Here is a 22,737-nt window from a genome sequence, read left to right as displayed (position 1 = left end):
TGCATGCTTTTGCATGCGATTTTACCATCGGTTTTTTTGCTGTGTAGAGCAAAGCAAAAAAAAAAAAAAAGTAGTGTAAGTCGATTGTACACACGTCTGAAGGGGCAGCATAGTGTAGAGTACTATACTCCAAGGAGAGAAGGTGACTGCATAATCGACTTTTGCACCAGCAGCAGCAGCATTCGTCACATAGGGGAGAGTGACTGATTCTGACTAAGCTGAATCCGAACCGGCTGCAAAATCAGGGAGTAAAAACTCTTTTTCAAAAAACATCAAAAAATCATTAGAAATTTAAATGCAATAAGCTGAAATCAATTTTAAACGCATTCCGTTGCGTCGTTTTATTTAAGTTAGTTTTCCATACCTGAACTTTATTTTTAAAAGGTCCAATAAACCAAATTTCCAAAATTGCTTTTAGGGTGTTTTTTAATACTCCTGACTCAAGGCTGTTTCAAAAACACCAAAAAAGCAAAAACTGAAAATTTGGTTTATTGGACCTTTTCAGCAAAAACATTTTTTTCTTTGCGACATTTTTTCTTGAGATTTTACATTTTTTGAAAACGTATTGTCAAAAAACAACTGAACTGGTGTTAAATACTTTTTAAAACACTTTTTTTCATTCATTTGTTGTAACAATGGCTTGAAGTTTCAATTTTTATTGTTGGTGTTTTTAGTGTAAAATACTTTAATGTTCACAAAATAATGTATTTTTTATGATATTCAAATTTGCATAAATTGCAATATAAGTATCAAATGACATATATTTTTTTTACAATCTTTACAGAAATACAATTTAAAGCATAAAATAACCAAAAAAAATTACTTAATTACCAAAAAAAAAGTTAGAAAGATGTTCTTCATATGTTTTTTTGTTGCTTTTCAAATGTAAATTTTTGAGGTTTTTATATTTTTTTCAGAGCTATCAAGATATCAAACTTTTCTGCATTTATATCTAAATGTATGTGTTCTCTGGGTCAAAAGAGTCCATAATGCATAATTACACCCAAAACTGGTCAGCGCTAGTCCGTTCCCTCGAGGTTCATTTGCAAAAAAAAAGTTCATCCGTCAAAACAAAAAACTCAATGTGCCGACTACGGGAATCGAACCAGAGACCTTTGACATACTACTAACCCGATGACTTAACTACCTCGGCCACCACAGCTTGGTGAACAAGTTGTGGTTAGATGTCGGTATATGACACTTGTTTGAGATTTATTATTTCAATTAACGAATGAACGTTTTTTTGTGGTGCGAGTTGGTAGCACTATTCTCTCGATTTTGGCGCTGAGCCCTCAATATATTTTGAGGGAACAATTCTCTCAATTCGGAATCGTGGGTGTAGTTTTTCCATAATTGTCTATTAAATGGTTAGGGCTGGTCATACAAAACAAAAAAAGTGTCGATGTTATTTCAATTCAATTCAATAGTGTTTTTATTAGAATTTAACAGTTCTGCTCCAGGATGTTACATTTGCAATTCAGAGATTTGGAGAACCTTTCAACTGAGATCAATTCATAAGCCTTTGCAGGGAGGATACATATTTCTAAGTTTAGATTTTGCTAACTGGGTGTTCTTTTAGGGAAAATAAGTGTCGATGTTATTGTCTTTCAATAGCTTTTTAAGGTGAAAGAAACCAACTTCGTACAAAATGGGCAAGTGTAAGCTCAAATATTTGTATCTTTACACAGAAAAAAAAAGTTTAATTTTGGAATGTTGAAAATTTGGTAGGTTGAATATTACCCTTGTTTTTTAGTAATATAACATAAAAACGTTACTTAATTCACCTTTAGGTGGTTGGTGTCTTCCACACATTCATACAGTCAATACATTCAGTAAAAATAGCAACATTTCCCCTTAACATGTTTAACAAAACAACTTTATTACTCAGTTCTTTTGATAGGGTTCGCAGACCTTAATATTTCTGGCTAATCGGCAAGGTCTGATAAAAAAAACCTATTTAACGATAGTTCACATGGAAGATTCAGACTATATTTCTATCAAATATCTGAAATCCGCCCTCCAAAATGTGTATGAATAACACATAAGTGCTAATAACTTTTGATAGGGTTGCCAGATCTTCGATGTTTTAGCTTCATTTGTAAGGTCTTTCGATTATCTAACTAACGATGGGTCGCATGATGGACCCGGAAATCATTTTTATGGAAATATCTGAGATCCGGCATCTAAAAAGTGTATAAAAACACTTAAGTGCTAATAACTTTTGATAGGGTTGTCAGATCCTCGATGTTCTAGGCTCATTTTGAAGGTCTTTCGATTATTCAACTAACGACTGCTTGCATGATGGACCCGGACACCATTTTCATTGAAATATCTGAGATCCGGCCTACAAAAAGTGTATAAATAGCACTTAAGTGCTGATAACTTTTGATAGGGTTGTCAGATCTTTGAGCATGAGCATGAGCATGAGAGACCACCCATGGTTGTCCTTCTCCGTTGCTGAACAGGACCGTAATATCCCATCAGCACAACTGGTCACACGCTTCAACGATCAAATGATGTTTCCCTTATCAACAGCATGCATGAATGCGCTGAAAAGATAAAACATCACGATCATCAAAACTAGAGCCGGTGCGAATAGGAAACAGTCGTTGGCCACCAACGGCGCCCGCCATGTCAGTTTGTAGATCTCGAGGGAATGGGACGGGAATGTTAGTTAGCACAGGCTGCTACCAAGGGTGGGTTCTATACGATATCCACACCCCGCGTGTGCCGGAAAACTACTTCTACTTGGGATTTTGTTAGTGGAGAAGGGTAATGGCCAGGATTCATCATAGAGGATGATGATGTGGCCCAATAATCAATGAATTTTGTTGAATAGGGTGATGTATTATGTATTCTCAAGGCAAACAATCGGATGATGCGGATGAGACCGTTCCCGGTTATTTGGTGTTGAGTTTAACATAAATGATTCAATCTTAGACAGCCGGCTGTGGAAAGATAGAATCAAAATTATGTGTGATTAAAAGGTGAAATATTAAACTCAGCGTAACATATTTACGTAGAGTTGCCCTGAGACTATTTATACTATTAAATTATTATAAGATGAGCGACCAATTAATGACTGAAGAGTTATGATGTTATCTGAAGGACTTGAACAAACGCGTTGAAACAATATTTGTCGCCGTGATTCGCGGGAAACGAATGGTCGAATTGAATGATAATTTATATTTTGCTGACGCAATTTAAAAAGAATCTTCCCGTGAAACAATTGCAAATCATAGAACAAAGAAATCCGACTATGATGTGTATCAAATACATGACTAACGAGAAAAACACACCGACGACGATGGACGAAAACGGAACGCGAAAAAAATGCGTCCCGACGGACAGGCACCTCGAAACGAACTGGCTCAGTTCTGCTGTCATCATGACAACCAGAGCTAGCCGCACCTTCACACACACACACGCACGAACTCACCCGAAATACACACCGACGACGAACGACGAAAACGGAACGCGAAAAAATGCGTCCCGACGGACAGGCACCGCGAAACGAACTGGCTCAGCTCTGCTGTCATCGTGACAACCAGAGCTAGCCGCACCTTCACACACACACACACACGCACGAACTCACCCGAAATACACACCGACGACGATCGACAAAAACGGAACGCGAAAATAAATGCGTCCCGACGGAAAGGCATCGCGAAACGAACTGGCTCAGCACTGCTGTCATCGTGACAACCAGAGCTAGCCGCACCTTCACACACACACGCACGAACTCACCCGAAATACACACCGACGACGAACGACGAAAACGGAACGCGAAAAAATGCGTCCCGACGGACAGGCACCGCGAAACGAACTGGCTCAGCTCTGCTGTCATCGTGACAACCAGAGCTAGCCGCACCTTCACACACACACGCACGAACTCACCCGAAATAGAGATATCCACGCGCGAGAGTGTGTTAGTTTGTTACGAAATTTACACGCAGACATAGGCAAATCGAGTAGAATGATTCTTCTGTCAAGATCAGCTGTGTCCTTTGTTCTACCACGAGCACGTGGTAAACAGCTGGTTTTTACAGACGATTGATCTACTCGATTTGCCTATGTCTGCGTAAAAAAGTTGTAAACAAAATCAGCTGCTTGGAATTCAGCCAATCACAATCGTTCAAAACCAAAATAATATTTCAAATACAAATACTAACACAGAATGATGGTGTGCGTGAGAGAAACCGTGGAGATCTCTATACACACCGACGACGATCGACGAAAACGGAACGCGAAAATAAATGCGTCCCGACGGACAGGCACCGCGAAACGAACTGCGATAGGGTTGTCAGATCTTTGATGTTTTAAACTCATTTGGAAGGTCTTTTGATTATCTAACTCACGACAGGTCGCATGATGGACCCGGACATCATCTTCATTGAAATATCTGAGATCCGGCCTACAAAAAGTGTATAAATAGCACTTAAGTGCTAATAACTTTTGATAGGGTTGTCAGATCTTCAATATTTTGGGCTCATTGGAAACGTCTTTTTAATACCTTTCTAAAAATGTATAACATGATAGGTTTTCTTGCAAAAACCACCCTTTTTACAATCTTCCGGACATACGCCAAAATCCTTTTTTTAGCATAACTTTTGAAGTACTTAACTAAACTTGCTGATTTTAAATAGAGACCTATGGGACCCCAAGACGGATCGAATGAGACTAATACGGTCAAAATCCGTTTCTCTAGTCCGGAGATAATCGAGTGACATTTTTTTTTGTCCACCCACCTACACACATCCACACAGACATTTGCTCAGGACATGATTCTGAGTCGATATGTATACGTGAAGGTGGGTCTACGAGGTCAAATCAATAAGTTCATTTTTCGAGTGATTTTATAGCCTTTCCTCAGTAAGGTGAAGAAGGCAAAAAGTGTAAAAATGTGAACCTGATGAAGATTCATCAAAAACTGATGAAAATTCATCATTTTATGAGGTAAAATTCATCATTCTTTTTGACACAGAATCTGTCACCATTTCCTGATGAATACTACCATCATTTTTTTCTGTGTAGAAGAAATTTTGTGGACGATTTGGTATTTTGGGTTGTACGCACTGCGTTGAATTTTTGAATGTTGAAAATTTGGTTGGTTGAATATTACCTATTGTTTTTAATAATATTACCCAAAAAATGTGTAAAAATGTGAACCTGATGAATATTCATCAGACACTGATGAAAGTTCACCAATTCCTGATGTAATATAACACATTTTTTTGACACAAAATCTGTCACCATTTCCTGATGAATATTACCATAATTTTGTCCGTATACACAGAAAAAAAAGTTGAATTTCGGAATATTGAAGATTTGGTAGGTTGAATATTACCTCTTTTTTTGAGTAATATTACATAAAAAATGTGTGAAAATGTGAACTTGATGAATATTCATCAAAAACTGATGAAAATTCATCATTTTCTGGGGTAAAATTCATCATTTTCTGGGGTAAGTTAAATTAAAAATACTTATTTTGGATATTTTCAAGACTTGGGCGGGAATTTAAAATTTCAAAATTGTTTTTTTTTTATAGAAAAGAGCAGAAAATTTCACAAAATTTTAATTGCTCAACAATGAAATATAGAACCAATAGTTTAAAATTGAAAAATTAGGGCATTAGGTAACACTGAGAAAAAACTAATTTTTCACCAAATTTAAAACTTAAGGTGTTTTAAAAACTAAAAAATGTTTTCTTTAGAAAAAAATCGTCTTTTTTCACTAAAATGTCTTTATGATAACCTACAACTTAACACAACCAAACCAAATCGATCACCGAAACCCTTCTCATGCCTTCTTACACATTTGTTTCGATTTGCAGAATCGTAGAGAATTACTCACATGATGTCAAAGCCCACAATCGACCACCCTTCCCTAAACCGATGTTTACCATTTTTTTTTTTGGCACGCCGTTCCGACACCTCAAAATGTTTCGCACAAGTTCACCGAGAGTTATTTGCGCCGTTCGCGGGCCATACCCAAAAAGTAGTGGAGCGATGACGACCGCAGCCCTATTGTGGCTGAGTTACGCGAGTTACCCCAAAGCCCTCGCTACTCCCCTGTACAGAGGAGTACTTTTGTGCATCGGGTTTTTTTTTCTTCTGTACTAAGCTTTTAAATGACTTGATGGGGATTCATTTTCTCTTTGAAAGCTTCCCACAGAGTTGGCAAGAAGAAAAAGTCGATGCCACATTCAGATGGAGTCATTTGCATTCAATGGGAGAAGAGGTTTCAGGTTGAAGGGCGGGCGGAAAAGGGGCGAAACTTGTTAACAGATTTGTTTAGGGCCAAAGGTACACGATTGTGGGGGGTTGAACAATTATGTTCGCGGGGAAAAGTACACCAATTTGCAACACGTAACAGCACTAATGATCTTGTGGAGCACGCCAAATTTGACTTTCATAGACCATTATGACAGATTCCCACACTATTGCGAGGGCAGACAACAAAGATGAATTCATATGTTTGAGAAATTAATACGCTTAATGCCATTATGGCTGGTCGTCAAACGTCAAGCTTTTATAGCACCGTCGCCATTATGGCAAAGGCTCAATGTTTTCAAATCAAACTTCAACGCATTCCCGAGAAGCAAAGAGAAACGCTGCACAATGAAACCAAAACAACTCGCTCGGAATCTCGGTTACTGGTGTGGCTGCGTGGCTACAGCTCTTACCACGATGACCGAATTAAGAAGTGTGCGGGGCAGGGAGATATCTCTTCAATTGCGAACCGGTTCAACCCAGCCCATAGACGGAGTCGGGTTCCTTTCTCTTTGCGCGGGATGTTTTGGATCATTGAGGGCAGAGGGTAATTTGCATGCATTGCCAGAGTTATCATTTTGCAACTAGTCCATGAGTGTTGACAGTTGGTGCCATAATGGCTGCCACATGTCGTCGGGTGACATTAACCTCAAAGTTGGCAATCGCTATAATCCTCAATGACAGGTGGCAGTGTTGCCAAACTTAGCAAGCATGTTGCTCTCAATTCCAGCGCGAACAGCAACATATGGCATGGCAGGATTTCGATTGTTATTTCTTGGCTTATTTTTTGGAATCCAAACGTAAATGTGTTGCATAACTGCGGGTCGAAACAAGTGAAGAAAGCAACCACGATTCAAATCTTCTATCTGCGTGTGTACTTGGGGCGGTTTCCCAACAGACAGACAGACAGAGAGAGAACCATTTAAAGAAAGCAACAACTGTGGTGCATTTTAGCAGTCAGTCAGTCAGTTATGGGGTAAAGAGCTTACGAATTTGTTATTCAACATCTTAAATCTAATTTAGAGCTCGAGTAACTTCGCTCCAGATTTTGCAACCACGTCAAGTTCAAAAGTTCACTTGAGCGCCCAAAATGTGACGCTTTACCCTCTTACACCCCATTGACATCAGGTTCTGGCTTGATACACCTGATGAGCTGACCTGGGGTGTGGTATCGACGACGCAAAGCCCGCAGATAATCCCATAGCACTCACATGGCTTGACCAACGGACCAAACACAAATACCACAATCTTGACCAGGTGCCCAAGTGTGTGTGTGCGTTTGCTCCAGTATAGAAACAGATACAACAGCACCGCACAGTTTAGCAGGAATGAGTAATCGGTTTATATGCTTTATTTTATTGACTCCTGCCCCACAAGTAATCTTTACATTTTCTTCGTAGAAAAAACTGTCTGGTGTTACTGCCGGACGAGGAGTGCAATCAAAGTCAAAGTCACTCGGAATGATGGAGCGGTTCAACCGAAAACAAAAACGGAAGAAGTGCAATTAAAGTTTTACTTCTCTAATAGTTTTAAGGCCCTGTACAACCCTGTTCATGCGGCTGTATACCAGAAGGTAACCCTTTTCATTGATGATATAAAAGGATTAATGTAAACACTGTAGACTTAAAAGTTGAACAGCAAAATTTTAGAAAGAGCTGCATTGAAAATGGTTTTGAGCTGACAGTGACCACATTTGAGTTGAGCTGGTTGAGTTTAGTAGATTCTGAAATGTATATTGCAGTTTTTGCCATTTTTGTTGAAAAGCTGTTAATTTGCTGTATCAGCTTTATTTTAAGAATCACTTAAGGTTGAGAATAAAACTTTTTTTGGCAACTTAAGCACAATTTTTCATGAATTATATGATGAAAAAGAGGTACAATCTAAACTCGATTATCCGAAGTTCGATTAACTAAAGCTTTGTATGAGACTTCGGATAATCAAATGAAGAGCAAAACTTTTTTTTGTTTACCTTCAACTGCAAATTTGAGTTCTGCGACTAAAATGTTAGAATACCAAATGCATTTTCTCAATATTTCATGACCGCCATCTTGGATTTTTGAAAGTCGTATCTTTGGCTTTTTTGTTTTTTTTTCTTTTTCTCAGTGTTGTTTTTTTCTAAAGAAGAGATTTCCTTTTGACTGGGAACTCAACTCTCAGCTTCGTTACAGAATTACTCGCTAAGGAAATTTCATCCGCAAAAAATCTCAACTTCAATTTCTGTCGATTCGAAACGACGGAGCTAAAAACATTGCCAAAATGCAAACATTTGTAATCCGATATAGCAGATTTAAGTTCATTCGGTTTCATTTGAAAGCTGACGTCCTGAACCTTAAGCAGTTGTAGGTTGATTGACAAAAAAAATGTTTTTATGAAATAATTTTCAGCTATCAGTTTTTTTTTGTGTTAATGCCAGAGCTTGAAATTTTAGAAAATGATAAGAAAATGAATTTTTCGATAACTCAATTTTAAAATCTGTCTTAAATCGATTATTTCAACCATGTCCTGTTAAATTCTCAATGCGTTCACAATTTTTTTTATTAGGTACACAGCTAAAAAAGTAGTAATCCAGCTGCGTGTAAAAGGCCTGGGTGTAAAATAAATATTGCATTATTTTATGTAATTTTATGTGATATTACACCCTGAAATATGAAGCCCATCAGTATGGGAAACCTACATGACCGAAATGTCGAGCTCATATATGCATTTATCCTTGCAGCTTTACATCGGTCTGATGGCCGAGTGGGCTAAGGCGCCAGCCCTTACTGTTGGTGCTGGGTTTGAATCCCGTCGGTTGCAACTTTTTTTTGTGTTTGCAAAAATTGTACATGCAGTGTGTAATATTAAGTGTTTATTTTGACGAAGGTGATGTGCATGCTTATGCATGCGATTTTACCATCGGATTTTTTGCTGTGTAGTAAAATTTACAATGATTACCCAAGATTGTTCACAACATACCGTATTTTTTCGAAAATATTAAAATTTTCAAAATTTGCAATATGGGTATCAAAAGAAGCGAAATTTGGGATGCATTTTCATTTTATTGAAGTTTTTTTAAATAATTTTTTTTTCACAAAATACCGTTTTTTTTTTTAGAAAATAATCTAATTTTAAAATTTTCAATATGAATATCAAACGAAGAGAAATTTTGTATTCTTTTTCACTTTATTAGAGCTTTTTGGAAATACTAAAATTTTCAACCGATTTTTTTTTAATGCTCAAATTTTCAAAATATGCAATATTGATATCAAGCGATGCGATTTTTTTAATGCTTTTTCACTGTCCATTTTTTTTTACAAAATACCGTATTTTTCAAAAATACTCAAATTTCCAAAATTTGCAATATGGGTATCAAAAGAAGCAACATTTTGGATGCATTTTCATTTTATTGACGTTTTTTTTTCGAAAATAATACAATTTCACAAAATACCATATTTTTTCTAGAAAATACCCTAATTTTAAAATTTTCATTATGGATATCAAACGAAGAGAAATTTTGTATTCTGTTTTACTTTATTAGAACTTTTTGGAAATACTAAAATTTTCACAAATAACCGTTTTTTTTAAATACTAAAATTTTTAAAAAATGCAATATTGGTATCAAGCGATGCGATTTTTTATGCTTTTTCACTGTATTTTTTTACAGATACCGTATTTTTCAAAAAATACTCAAATTTCCAAAATTTGCAATATGGGTATCAAAAGAAGCAACATTTTGGATGCATTTTCATTTTATTGAAGTTTTTTTTAAATAATACAATTTTCACAAAATACCATATTTTTTAAGAAAATAATCTAATTTTAAAATTTTCAACATGGATATCAAACGAAGAGAAATTTTGTATTCTTTTTCACTTAATTAGAGTTTTTTTGCAAATACTAAAATTTTCACAAATTACCGTATTTTTTGAAAATACACAAATTTCCAAAATGCGATGCGATTTTTTAATTCTTTTTCACTGTCCATTTTTTTTTTACAAAATACCGTATTTTTCAAAAATACTCAAATTTCCAAAATTTGCAATATAGGTATCAAAATAAGCAACGTTTTGGATGCATTTTCACTTTATTGAAGTTTTTTTTTTGAAAATAGGGTATATGACCCTATTTTGGACCTATTTTTATTAATTAAGGTAGTTCAGGCTTTTAAAGTACGAATTCACTGAATCCAACCAACAGAAAGTGTAGGCAGGATCGTTTTGTATCTTACCTCTTCCAAAAATGTTAACATTTTTGATTATTTCCGCTTTTTCGCCATTCGAACTTTCTTTCATTTTCCTAGCGCATCGATTAGGTCCAAAAATTCCGGCCTCGTTGCTTATCAGATTTGGCTCGCGACACCTTGATGATTTTTTCTGTTTTGCACTGACACCAAGCAATTTCGTCGGGTTTCCGAGCAATGTAACTGTTGTTTATTTGATTCTTTCTTGTTTTCCGTCACTAAACCATTGAAATAACTATTCTATTACCGAAATAAACTCATTTCAAAATATTTTTTCAAATCAGCCGCGTTGGATCAGTTTTTGGAGCTACTTTGCCGTCGGTTCAAGGCTATCACCAACACATGCATAACAAGGTGTTGCCAGTTTTGTTTATCAATTTATTTCGATATTTCATTGAAATTGATTGAAATTTTTTAATTTAATAATTTGAATTGAATTTCTTTACTGTAATTATTTGAATGAAATCTAAGCTTTAAAAAGCAAATCATAAACAGAAACAAAAAACCTAAAGGGTCTAGTTCATTAAATCGTCAGCTGTCACCGTGACAGGAGCTGTCAACATCGCTTGCGAGTGGTTTTTAAAAAAGTCGTATGAATTAAATTTAAACACTTTGTTAAGCATAAATTAAGGCACAAAACAATCTTGAAACGAGCCAAATTAGTTAGACCGTTCCTGAGAACTATGCGAAATATGTTGACGCTTTGCATAGTAGGTCCAAAATAGGACCATATACCCTAATACAATTTAAACAAAATACCATATTTTTTCTTGAAAATACTCTAATTTAAAAAATTTTAATGTGGATATGAAACGAAGAGAAATTTTGTAATCTCTTTCACTTTATTAGAGATTTTTGCAAATACTAAAATTTCACAAATTACCGTTTTTTTAAATACTTAAATTTTCAAAATATGCAATATTGGTATCAAACGATGCGATTTTTGTTAATGCTTTTTCACTGTCCATTTTTTTTTACAAAATACCGTATTTTTCAAAAATACTCCAAAATTTGCAATATGGGTATTAAAGAAGCATTTTAGATCCATTTATATAATACAATTTTCATAAAATACCATATTTTTTCAATATGGATATCAAACGAAGAGAAATTTTGTATTCTTTTTCACTTTATTAGAGTTTTTTTTTTTGAAAATACAAATTTTTTTACAAATTATCGTATTTTTTAAAATAGTCAAGTAAGTTTTTTAAAATAGTGGTATAAAACGAAGCCAATTTTTTATGCTTTTTCACTGTTTTGAATGCTTTTGAAAATACAAAATACCGTATTTTTCAAAAAATACTCAAATTTTTAAAATGTGCAATATGGGTACTAAACGAAGCGATCTTGCAATGGCATGCAATTCATACATAAATACAAATTTTGTATGCTTCACATAAAATTTCGCTTCATTTGATAACCCATATAGCGAATTATAAAAAATGAGATTTTTTTTTTAAAATACTGTATTGGAAAATTTGATCGTTAACAACCTTGGTGCAAGAAAAAAAAACAGTAAGTTGTTTATTAATTATTTAAATTATTATTAAAGAGCAATTCCATATCAAATAGGGAATCGGTTGTCTCCGATTTCAATGAAACTTTGTTGACATGTTATCCTAGGCATATATAAGCCATTTTTGTGTATATGGGCCCAGTTACTCTCGATAATGACATTTGAGAAGGGCGTAAGTGTTTTAAATATTTTTGTATTTCGTAATTTAAATATTGCTTTATCTCGAAGCCGTTGCATCGTATCAAAAAGTGGTCAAAGACAAACTTGTAGGAAATTAGACGGGCTTTCCGAAAAAAATACACTGAAAGAAAAATACACTCCACTTTTATGAGATTTTCGATTTTTAAGTTTAAAAGTCAAATTTAAAGGTGAGCCCACGATTTTTTTTCGTTCAAATTTTTTGTGAAAATAACCTAAGATGTTACAAAAAGACTCACGAAAAATTCAGGATGGAGCAACTCACCTGAAAAAATACAAAAATCATTTACTGAAACTGAAGAGTGCTCTAAACGTCAAAATTAAAAAAAAACCGAGCACGAGAGTCGATTCTCGAAACAATTTTACATAAAAGTCTCCATATTGACCATTGTGCTAAGTCCAATCCTTGTTAAGTTACAGCGGTTTTAAAAATAAAAATGTTGTAAAAATTGGTTTTTTGATGGTTTTTTTTTTGAAATTTCTATATGACAGGCTTGATTTTTCAGTCTCAAAAATATTTTTACCGAAAAGCTCGTCCAATTTCCCATAAGTTTGTCTTTGACCACATTTCAATTGGAATTATGGGCTTACAGATATATGCTAATTTACTATCCAGGTTACTATACTACACTGAAAAAAAAATACTATGTTTTCAGTTATGAGCAATGTAATTAGCTTATAAGCCCATACATCCAATTGAAATGTGGTCAACGACAAACTTATGGGAAATTGGATGAGCTTTTCGGTAAAAATATTTTCGAGACTGAAAAATCAAGTCCGTCATGTAGAAATAGCCAAAAACCATCAAAAAAACATTTTTTTCAACATTTTTAAATTCCTGTTTTGGGATGGAATTGCTCTAAAGCTGAATAGTTGTTATTTCTCAACAAATTAAGAAAAAATAAAACAGCTCTTGAATCTTATTCGATGAGAAAGGCTTTGTCTCACACAGGTGGGATCCGTTTTCTTAAGTGCAATACAGTAAGAACACAATCAGGTTTTTCCTGGAAGAGAGAATATATATTTTTTGAAGATTAAAAACTTGTTTAATCGATTGAAAACAATTTAGGATTCAAATTGAGTATTCATTTAAAATTTTGCCTTTTTATGATTTTCAATTTTGAATATTTTTAGTTAGATTATACGTCCCACCCTCCTCAGCGAAGTACAAGCGAAACCGTGCCGGCAGCTGGTCATCGTACGGTTCCAGCGGACAACTCAGCGTTCCCTCCTGGATGGGGGCGATCGTTCGCCAGCGTGGTCGCAGCCGGCAGTGGCAATACGGCCCACCAAGAAGTTACCGGAGAAGATCTCTTTACCCTGCCAGAGTTCTTTGCTCTCGCAGGGGAGATGATGACGCGGTTTCGGACCTGCCGTAACAAGGCGGAGCAATTCCTGGCCCTTGGGGAGCTGATGATCAAGCACATCTATAAAGGATAAAAAACTGTGATCTAGTTTTAAGCTTTTTCTATTTCTATCCCCTTTCCCTTGCAATTTTAGTAAGTTTTTTTTTTTATTTTTTTCTTACTCTTGGTGACACCTTTATTTACAAGCAATAACTGTTCCAAAATGGATTATGATGTAACACACAGCTGTAAGGAACTCCAAAACTCTGTTATGTACCTCAAAAGAACTTATTGTATCTTGATTATTCACCAATAAACCCGAAATGAATTGAATTGAATAGTTAGATTATACTTTGTCCAAAAGATGCCATTTTGCTTAATTAGTTAGGCTCGATACAATTGTGTGGGCTGGTCATACAAAAATGTGCATGTACCTGAATCTTGTGAAACGATTTTGTGATCGATTAAGCTATGATTAGTACTTTTCAGAAAAAAATAGGTTTTTATTTTCGATTTTTAAATATTAAAGTGTCCTTTGAGCTAATTTAGGATGGTGCGAAATATGATTAAAAAAGATTTTTGAAAAAAATAACATAAATATCGAACAAAATATTTTTTTTGTCCTGAGGTGTAATGTTGGCCCCTGATTACGAATCCGAGATCCATTTTGCGATATCTCGTAACGGAATACGCCCCATTCCATTTTTGAATATGCAAAAAAAAAACGTTTATTCAATAATTTACAGCCTGAAATGGTAATGATATGAAAATTACGTGTCAAAGGGACATTTATATGAAATTGATAGCCCGATTTGATGACGTATCATTAAAAAAAACTTCAAAACTTCCGCCATTTTTTGTTACTTTACTTTAAAAAATATTTCAGTGTAAAAAAAATGAAACTTTCATAAAATCTTGATTGTTAAATTTAAAATATATCCCATCATTTGAAAATGTAAAAAAAAGTGTGGCCCACGATGCTGTGGAAAGAAATGAAATTGCTCACGACGTTCATTTGGCTGAGGACCACTGACCAAGTTAAATCATCAATTTCTTACAATTTGAAACATAAAACCACAAAATAAATCTCACCTCCGACCGCTGGATAATCTCGTACGCCTGCTGCCAGTGGATGCAGAAGCTGTCGTAGCACGCCTTCGGGTCACACTCGGACGCATCGAACGTCGCCCGCACTCCCGTCGTCCCGTTGGAACCCGAGCCACGACTGCCTCCGGCCGAGCTGCCAGACCGGCTAAAGCTCTGCCTCAGCGGACTGGACCGAAGCCAGCTCATCTTTCTTCCTTCCTTCTTCGATTACACTCTCTGCACTTGGTTCGCAAAGCTCAAACGCGCATTCATGCGTGGACACGTGGACGAGACACTGACACCGGGTGCCGGGGGTTCTACGGCTAATCCGCGGCCCGTAATCCGTTACAGCTTGCGTTTTGCTTCTTCTTCTTCTTCTTCTTTTCGCTACAACTTTCTTCACTTAGACGCTATTATATTATACTCTAATTTACACATTTCCCATATAATAACTGTATCCATAAGTCGCGGCCACCAGCGCTGCTGATTCGATTCGGGCCAGAAGTTGGTCGGGCGGTTTGTTTTAGCCCCGTGCGTTGGAGGCAGAAGCAGCAGTAGCTGGTCGTCGTGGTCGCTCCAGCACCGGCACCATTTCGTAACCGTAACAATGGAACATGGCTTTTCCACCACACACTTCAACACTTGCGCGCGCGATTTTCCTGCTTCTTTCTTCTCTGACGTTGAGGCTTTGCGATATAAGCAGTAGGAACGGATTTAATTATAAAATCCAACAGGTACAGGTGAGCTGGTAGACCACCGTTGAATCGGCGAAGTCGTCGTCGTCGTAATCAGCCTGCAAATAGAACGAAATTTACATTAAACACAATTGGCTTGGTGTTGTTGCTGCTGTAGTGATAACCGGACTGGTAATAGAAGTGAAGTTTGCAGCATGATTTCACTTTGAGTCATTTGAATCTGCTTTGAAAAGGTGCGAGCAATTTATCGAGCGACTGGGATAGACCGAAAGTAGTGCACGAAAATAAAACTACCAATTAATTAAAATTCAAGCGGGAAGGCCACCAACAATGATTTAGTTGCAGGTCAACGGGGTTGAGATAACAAAGCCGGGTGTGCACGGTTGTGCAGTGGAAACATTGAATTTCTTTGGAACTGGAAATAATGTTAGCACAGCTGTGATAAGGAAAAGGGAGCTTCCTTTGTCGAAATGTGCAAGCAAACTGTGCGGGAATATTTTGTTTCTGTGAATCACGGGACTATTAAATTTGTATGTAAAAGTCAGTTGAAGGTAAGGTCACGATTTTTTATTCGTTAAAAATTTTTGTGGATGGCATGTCTCTCCTCAAAAAATACAAAAATCGTTTATTTTAAAGTGGTCTAAACATCAAAATTTTTAAAACCGATCGCGGGAATCGATTCTCCAGGTAAACTTAAAAAACTCATAGAAGTGGTGTTGGCGCTAGAAAATAATAATAGTTAGAAATTTGGCTTTAGAGCAAATCATCAATTTGAGGTTTTCTGAGCAGTACAATAGCTTGATTGAAATATCAAAGAAGAAAGAATATCAAACTTCGTGAGATGTTTGAAATGGATGCAATGTCAAAGAGGGAAGAATGGAAGAAGGACGATAACCAGTAGAACGCAGCAGCATCAGATAAGAAAAGATTTTTTTGTGCGTGGTCAGATTATATAATTATTTGTTTTGGAAAATACTATTTGTTCCTTTCTGTCCACAAGGAAGGGTACAACAGTGCAAATGTTTAGAAATTAATTTTGAACTCTTTTGGACCCAATCTTCAGATACACCCGTTTGAAATGTTAGCTTAGGCCAAAATTAGCTACTTTGTCGACTATTTTACAACAGAACTATTGAATAAACAACTAAACCAATACTTTTTTTTTTTTTTGGAGAGTGGTCCAGCCGCACATCGTTGATGTTGAAACCTCTAAACTGGGCCCTCGTCCTGTCACGTCCGTCAGTAGTCTTGTCGTACATTACAACTAGAATCAGATCTGCCAATGAATTAGTACACTTCGACCAAATAAACACTGACGCTGTATGGATCTGACTCTAGAATAAATGCACAGTTGAGTGTTATTCATAAGTCCAAAATGTTCAATTATTCATTAAAGTCCAAATATTTGCTAACTATTTTGGATTGAAAATCTAAACTTTAATCTAAAATCCTCTAAACTTAATGTTCAAAAGTAAACGTTCCTTTAACTGTTGTAGTACTACTTCTATCAAAAACAATAAAAAATTATGAACTGATATACAATTACGATAGAAATCGCGATTTGAAAAAGAAATGACCATTTACGTCAAAAGAACCGTAGTTCCTCGATTCGCAACAATGGTCGATACAACCATAATCCGAAAACCGTTAGTTCAACAGATCAACGAATTTTGTCCGATATCATTACATTATTGATTGATCGAGACTCTATGGACAATTTGACATAAAAGAATGCCTAGTATTCTACATCAATCAAAGTTTATTGACAGCATTACTCCTACTTAACAATTGCAACTAACTTTAACATCAAATAGATTTGGAAAGGATACAGATTTATTTTAAATGCTAATGCTAAGCAACAACACAATTATACTATCCTGAAGTCCCAACCTAAAACCCACATTGTGATAGTGAAAAAGTCACAGAAGCAGCGGTGTCTTGTGCAATTGTGATATTTTCACTATCGGAGAACTAGGGGAAGGTGGGGCAAGACGACCATATGGGCAAGAGGAACAATCGCTTTTACGGCCGTAATTTTTACAATTTTGATTATTTCCAGTATGAGGAATTGTTGCTAGCAATGCAATTAGCTGATTCTACTACCACATAACCGCCAAAACGACGTAAACGCCACGAGGCATAAGATTTCATGAAGTTCTTTGAAAAACCTTTGTTTTCTTATAATATTTGGAAAGTACAAAATAAGGCTTATTGTTCGTTATAAGGCTCATTTTATCAAAATGCCATTTTTCCTAGATCAGTAGTGTTCCAACCAATGATTTGCACCTATTAGAAAGTATGATTTAACTTTTGGTTATTTTTGCTGAGAGCTTTTAAAAAATCTTGTTCCGGTGGGGCAAGTGTACCATATGGATTTTTAGTATGGAAAAAATACGAATTGCTGCAACAACATATTTTATTGGGAAATAAATACAAAAAAGTTCTTAAAACTGATAAACAATTGTTTAAAAAAATGTCTATACAAAATAAAGTGATACTATGAAAATTTACTATTTATCATCTTAGTAATTATTTTTTTCGTTAAAACGATAAAATTTTTAGTAAAATATTATTATTTGACCGAAAAATGAAAGAAACGTTTCAAATACATTCTAATCTGATGTTTCAAAGTGATAGCAGTTCACTTGTTAGCAAATTAACATGTTGTTTCATGCATTGTTCCTCTTGCCCCAACGGGTTGTTCGTCTTGCCCCACTAGTTGAGTAGAACGTACGGAAAATCAAAAATTATTAACTCGTTTTTTAACATTGAAAAACAGGATTTTTTCAAAATTTGTTCTATCAAAGTCTTAGTCAAGACCTGAAATAAGATGATTATGAAAAAATCCGACAGATGTTTTAACGTTTTTAATGGGTTTTGACGAGCATTTCCTTAGCTTGTTACACTTGCCCCACTTTTCCCTACCTAGTTCACGAAGACAGCTTATCGGTCAACGCTTAAGCCCTGGGGCTGCGGCAAAGCGAGTTCTCGTAGCATGAAGTGGTGTCCATAGTGCTTATAAAAAAGTATGTATACCCAAATTTTAACTAATGCACTAGGATCAAATCATGCCCCTTGACTTTACAAGGCCCAGGGAATAAACAACTAAACCAATACTTGCATCTTAAAGTTAAGAGGGCTTTTGTTAATTTGATTTGGTTAACCGCGGTGGATTTTCTTGAAATAATTCGACCTGTCAAAAATCCACCAAAGCATCTACCACTTTGATCGCACAAAAATCTGTGGTAGAAAAGTATCCACCGGTAGATGCTTTGGTGGATTTTTGACAGTTAGAATTATTTCAAGAAAATCCACCGCGGTTAACCAAATCAAATTAACAAAAGCCTAAGGTTTTCTCCTTCCTGAAACACCCTGTTTTTTTTTAATTTGTTTGTTTCTACGCATATTTATAGCCATTTAAAAATAATATTATCAGTTGGTTCTCATTCAAGTTTTTCCAACTTGCATGCAAGTCAATTTCTGCTGGGATAGCAACAATAAAAATCAAAAATGCTTTGCAGAACATTAAATAAGTTTGTCTCGGCAATCTTATTGATCTTATTTTGTATGTAATTTAATCTGCTGAATCCATTCCCATCTAGAGATTTTTTCGAAAAGTTCAAGTTTTTGAGTAAAAGTAGAATTTTTGATGATTTTTTCAAAATAAAATCTATTTTATGCAAAAGTATGACTCAGAGATGGCTAAAGGTCGATGGCTAGTCAGTCTTATTGATCATTTTAAATGTATCTTTGTTAGCTGAATCCATTCCCATCATTAGATGAGCAGTCCTCTCAGATTTCGGTCTCTCGATTTTTTTATGTATTTTTTAATCCGACTGAAACTTTTTTGGTGCCTTCGGTATGCCCAAAGTAGCCATTTTGCATTATTAGTTTGTCCATATAATTTTCCATACAAATTTGGCAGCTGGCCATACAAAAACGATGTATGAAAATTCAAAAATCTGTATCTTTTGAAGGAATTTTTTGATCGATTTGGTGTCTTCGGTAATGTTGTAGGTATGGATATGGACTACACTGGAAAAAAATGACACACGGTAAAAAATTTTTTGGTGATTTTTTATTTAACTTTTTGTCACTAAAACTTGATTTGCAAAAAAAATACCATTTTTATTTTTTTTATTTTTTGATTTGTTTTAGAGGACATCAAATGCAAACTTTTCAGAAATTTACAGGTTGTGTAAAAAATCATTGACCGAGTTATGATTTTTGAATCAATACTGATTTTTTCAAAAAATCGAAAAATTGGTCGCAAAAATTTTTCAATTTCATTTTTCGATGTAAAATCAAATTTGCAATCAAAAAGTACTTTAGTGAAATTTTTATAAAGTGCACCGTTTTCAAGTTAAATCCATTTTTATGTGACTTTTTTGAAAATAGTCGAAGTTTTTATTTTTTTAAATTAGTGCACATGTTTGCCCACCTTTGAAAAAAATATTTTTGAAAAGCTGAGAAAATTCTCAATATTTTGCATTTTTGAACTTTGTTGATACGACCTTTAGTTGCTGAGATATTGCAAACATGTAAATTGATGTTTTCTAAGTCCCACCCAAACAACACACCATTTTCTAATGTCGATATCTCAGCAACTAATGGTCCGATTTTCAATGTTAAAACATGAAACATTCGGGAAAATTTCCGATCTTTTCAAAAACTATATTTTCAACAAAAAAAATCAAGACTTACATTTTAAAAGGGCGTAATATTGAATGTTTGGGTGGCTATATATTGAAAACGAAGCCGTTTATCAAAAATCTGTAAAGTACTTTGCTATTGCAAATCAAATTTAACATAAAAAAATCAAGTCGATTTTTTTTGTTTGAAATTTTGATTTATTTCAAAAATCATTATTTTTTATAAAAAAATTATAACCTGGCGGCAGATTTTTTGACCATACTTCTCTATGGCTCAAAAGTTTGGGTTTTTTGTCCTCTAAAACATATAAAAAATCTCATAAATCAAAAATTATGTATTTTAGGAATTTGATTTTTTTGTAAAAAGAAGTTTATAAAAAAATCGGCAATTTTTTTCCGTGTACATATTTTTTTCTCAATAGTCCTCAACAATACCTACAACTTTGCCGAAGACGCCAAAATGATCAGAATTTTTTTTCAAAGCGATTGAATTTAGTATGGGATTTATCTTGCTCTTGTCGAAAGGTACAGAGTACTAAAAACTGGTCCTGAAATATATAAAAATAGACAGTCCCCTTAAACATATTAAAAAATCAAAAATAAAAAAAACTGTTTTTTTGTGAAGAAAAGTTAATTTAAAATCGGAATTTTTTTTTTTTTTCGTTTAACTTTTTTGAAAGGCAAAAGAAGAGCAAACCGCTCAAAGAGCCGGTTCACTAAAAAAACGAACGAACCATGGCTCACAGAAAAAGAGTTGCTAAATCTCCGGTCTTTTGAGAGAACCGTTCCAAGATGGAATGATTTTGAAAACTTATGTCTATTTTTATGTTTATAAATATAATTCAAAGAACTTCTAACAAATAGTAGCCAAAATTTGATTTTTAGAATTGAAAATGCAATTTCATACATTTCAATGCTTATAAAAAATTAATCCTATAATTGTCCTACGGTGTATTTCTTCTAGTAGGTTCTTTAAATAAATAAAACGGCAGGTTAAAGTTGGGCTATTTTCTGACATCTTGAGAACTGAACCGTCATATTTCGTTGAGGAGTCTATTGCAACTTTCTCATCAATGTATCAATTTTTCTATGCTCTCTTGTAATAAGCTTGCTGGTTTTCCTATCTAGTTAGCACAAGAGAGCACAGAAGCATCGATGTACTGAAAGACTCTAAATAGCATTGATGCCCATATTTGAAAACTATTTTAAAGTTTCTAAATTCATATTTTCAGTTTCCTAGTTTTCTTTGAAGTTCCAAAAGTGAATGATTTTCTAAACAAAGAAAAAAACCCTTTTCATTGTACAACTGACCGTAAATTATACCCGAATATAAATTCGAGCATTTCGAGCCAAACATTTCATTAGGGCACAAAAGCAAAAACCGCGATTCGAGAAAATCGCTTGCAAAAATGGACAACTTGTTTCAATTCCTATTTAAAAATAAGCATGACTGATGGTATTTTTACTGATGATTCGATAAAACACACCATTATCCTCAACTCTGCTTTACTGCTTCTTAATTTATGTTGATTTTCGCAATAAAACTCATAATTTTAAAAATCTCGTTATTAGGCCCTTTTAGCTTTCCAACTGCTGTTCATAATGGGCCCTTTCTAAATGCAATTTCGAAGAGAACTAAAAGGGCACTAAAGCGCTGTCACCGGATTGTTGTTTTGAATGATGTTTATGGGCCCTTTTGTTTAGTTAGAAATAATGAGGAATTCAGTGGAAATTTTGATAATTGGTGAAGTTTTATGATCGAATGGAGCAGATAAGGTATGTGAAACATTAAAATTCTTCAAAAGTGTACTGAACAGCAGCCGCGGGCCGTATTCAATATTGTATTTCGACGAAGTTTTTTTTCTGCAGAAACCCTTGGTGAAACGTTAACCAAACTTTGTTTTGAAGTGAATTAGTGTTAAGAATGTATGAAAAGTTCACTTTATAACATAGAAAGTTCCTTAACCACGAAAAACTAACGAAAAAGAAAAGGGCACAATTGAACTTTTTTTCTGGTTTGGAGTGAACATTGTTATGTGCCCTTTTGTTTTTTTGATTTTTTCAATAGGAAATTGTTTGCTATCAATCTGATTCTTGGAGGGCATGTAGGGAGTGTACTATGGAGTGGAATAGTGGAATAATCCCGAATGTTTACTTTTTGGTTTTGTGCCCTAATGAAATGTTTGGCTCGATTTCATTTCAAATCGCTTATCTTGGAATATTTTACCTACGAGATTTTGGAAAAAAAAGCAAATCCTTTTGCCCGATTAAACTTTAGCGTTCATCGACTTTATGGATTTAAACAGAATGTAGAAAAGAATTCGCAGAATATTTTCAGCAAATATCAGCATTTCTGGAGCAACATTTGAAAAGGGCGGATAACCTAACCATTTTGACTGCTTGGAGTGTTTTGCCAAATCCCAGGTTAAATGGTAGCTGAGGAGGCCAAATATTGTTTAACACTTCAAATTTTGTGAAAAAGTTGCATGAAGTCTGAAAATTTGCAACATAGTTCCAGTTGTCACAATGCTTATCCACCCTTTTCAACTGTTGCTCCAGATTTGTTCAATTCTGGCAGAAAAAAATGCAATATCGTACAATTAAGAGCATTTTTCTCCAAAATCCATGATTTAAGTTTGGTTTGGACATAGAAACCGAAAAAAAATATGGTTTTCAAGCGAATTTTCTGTTTTTTTTTTCGAATAGTTTATACAAATTCAATAAAGAAAACTTTATAAATCTCACCATTCTTG

The 22,737-nt window shown here is 34.8% G+C and overlaps 1 protein-coding gene across 8 annotated transcripts in view; it reads right to left on the bottom strand.

The window, feature by feature from the left end:
• The window catches only part of LOC6048574 (UPF0518 protein CPIJ015043), a 66,631-nt gene that overhangs the window by 41,427 nt on the left and 2,467 nt on the right, over window positions 1–22,737 (bottom strand). For all 8 annotated transcript variants that reach the window (XM_038251458.1, XM_038251465.1, XM_038251464.1 and 5 more), the window contains one exon: window positions 14,644–15,430. In XM_038251458.1, the coding sequence (XP_038107386.1) occupies window positions 14,644–14,844 (201 nt within the window). In that variant the 5' untranslated portion in view covers window positions 14,845–15,430. The remainder of the gene's footprint in view (window positions 1–14,643; window positions 15,431–22,737) is intronic.

The sequence above is a fragment of the Culex quinquefasciatus genome, chromosome 2 (genome assembly GCF_015732765.1).
Source record: "Culex quinquefasciatus strain JHB chromosome 2, VPISU_Cqui_1.0_pri_paternal, whole genome shotgun sequence".
NCBI classification, from domain to species: domain Eukaryota; kingdom Metazoa; phylum Arthropoda; class Insecta; order Diptera; family Culicidae; genus Culex; species Culex quinquefasciatus.
Note: the sequence above shows the minus strand (reverse complement) of the source record. Positions and strands in the feature narration are given on the sequence as shown.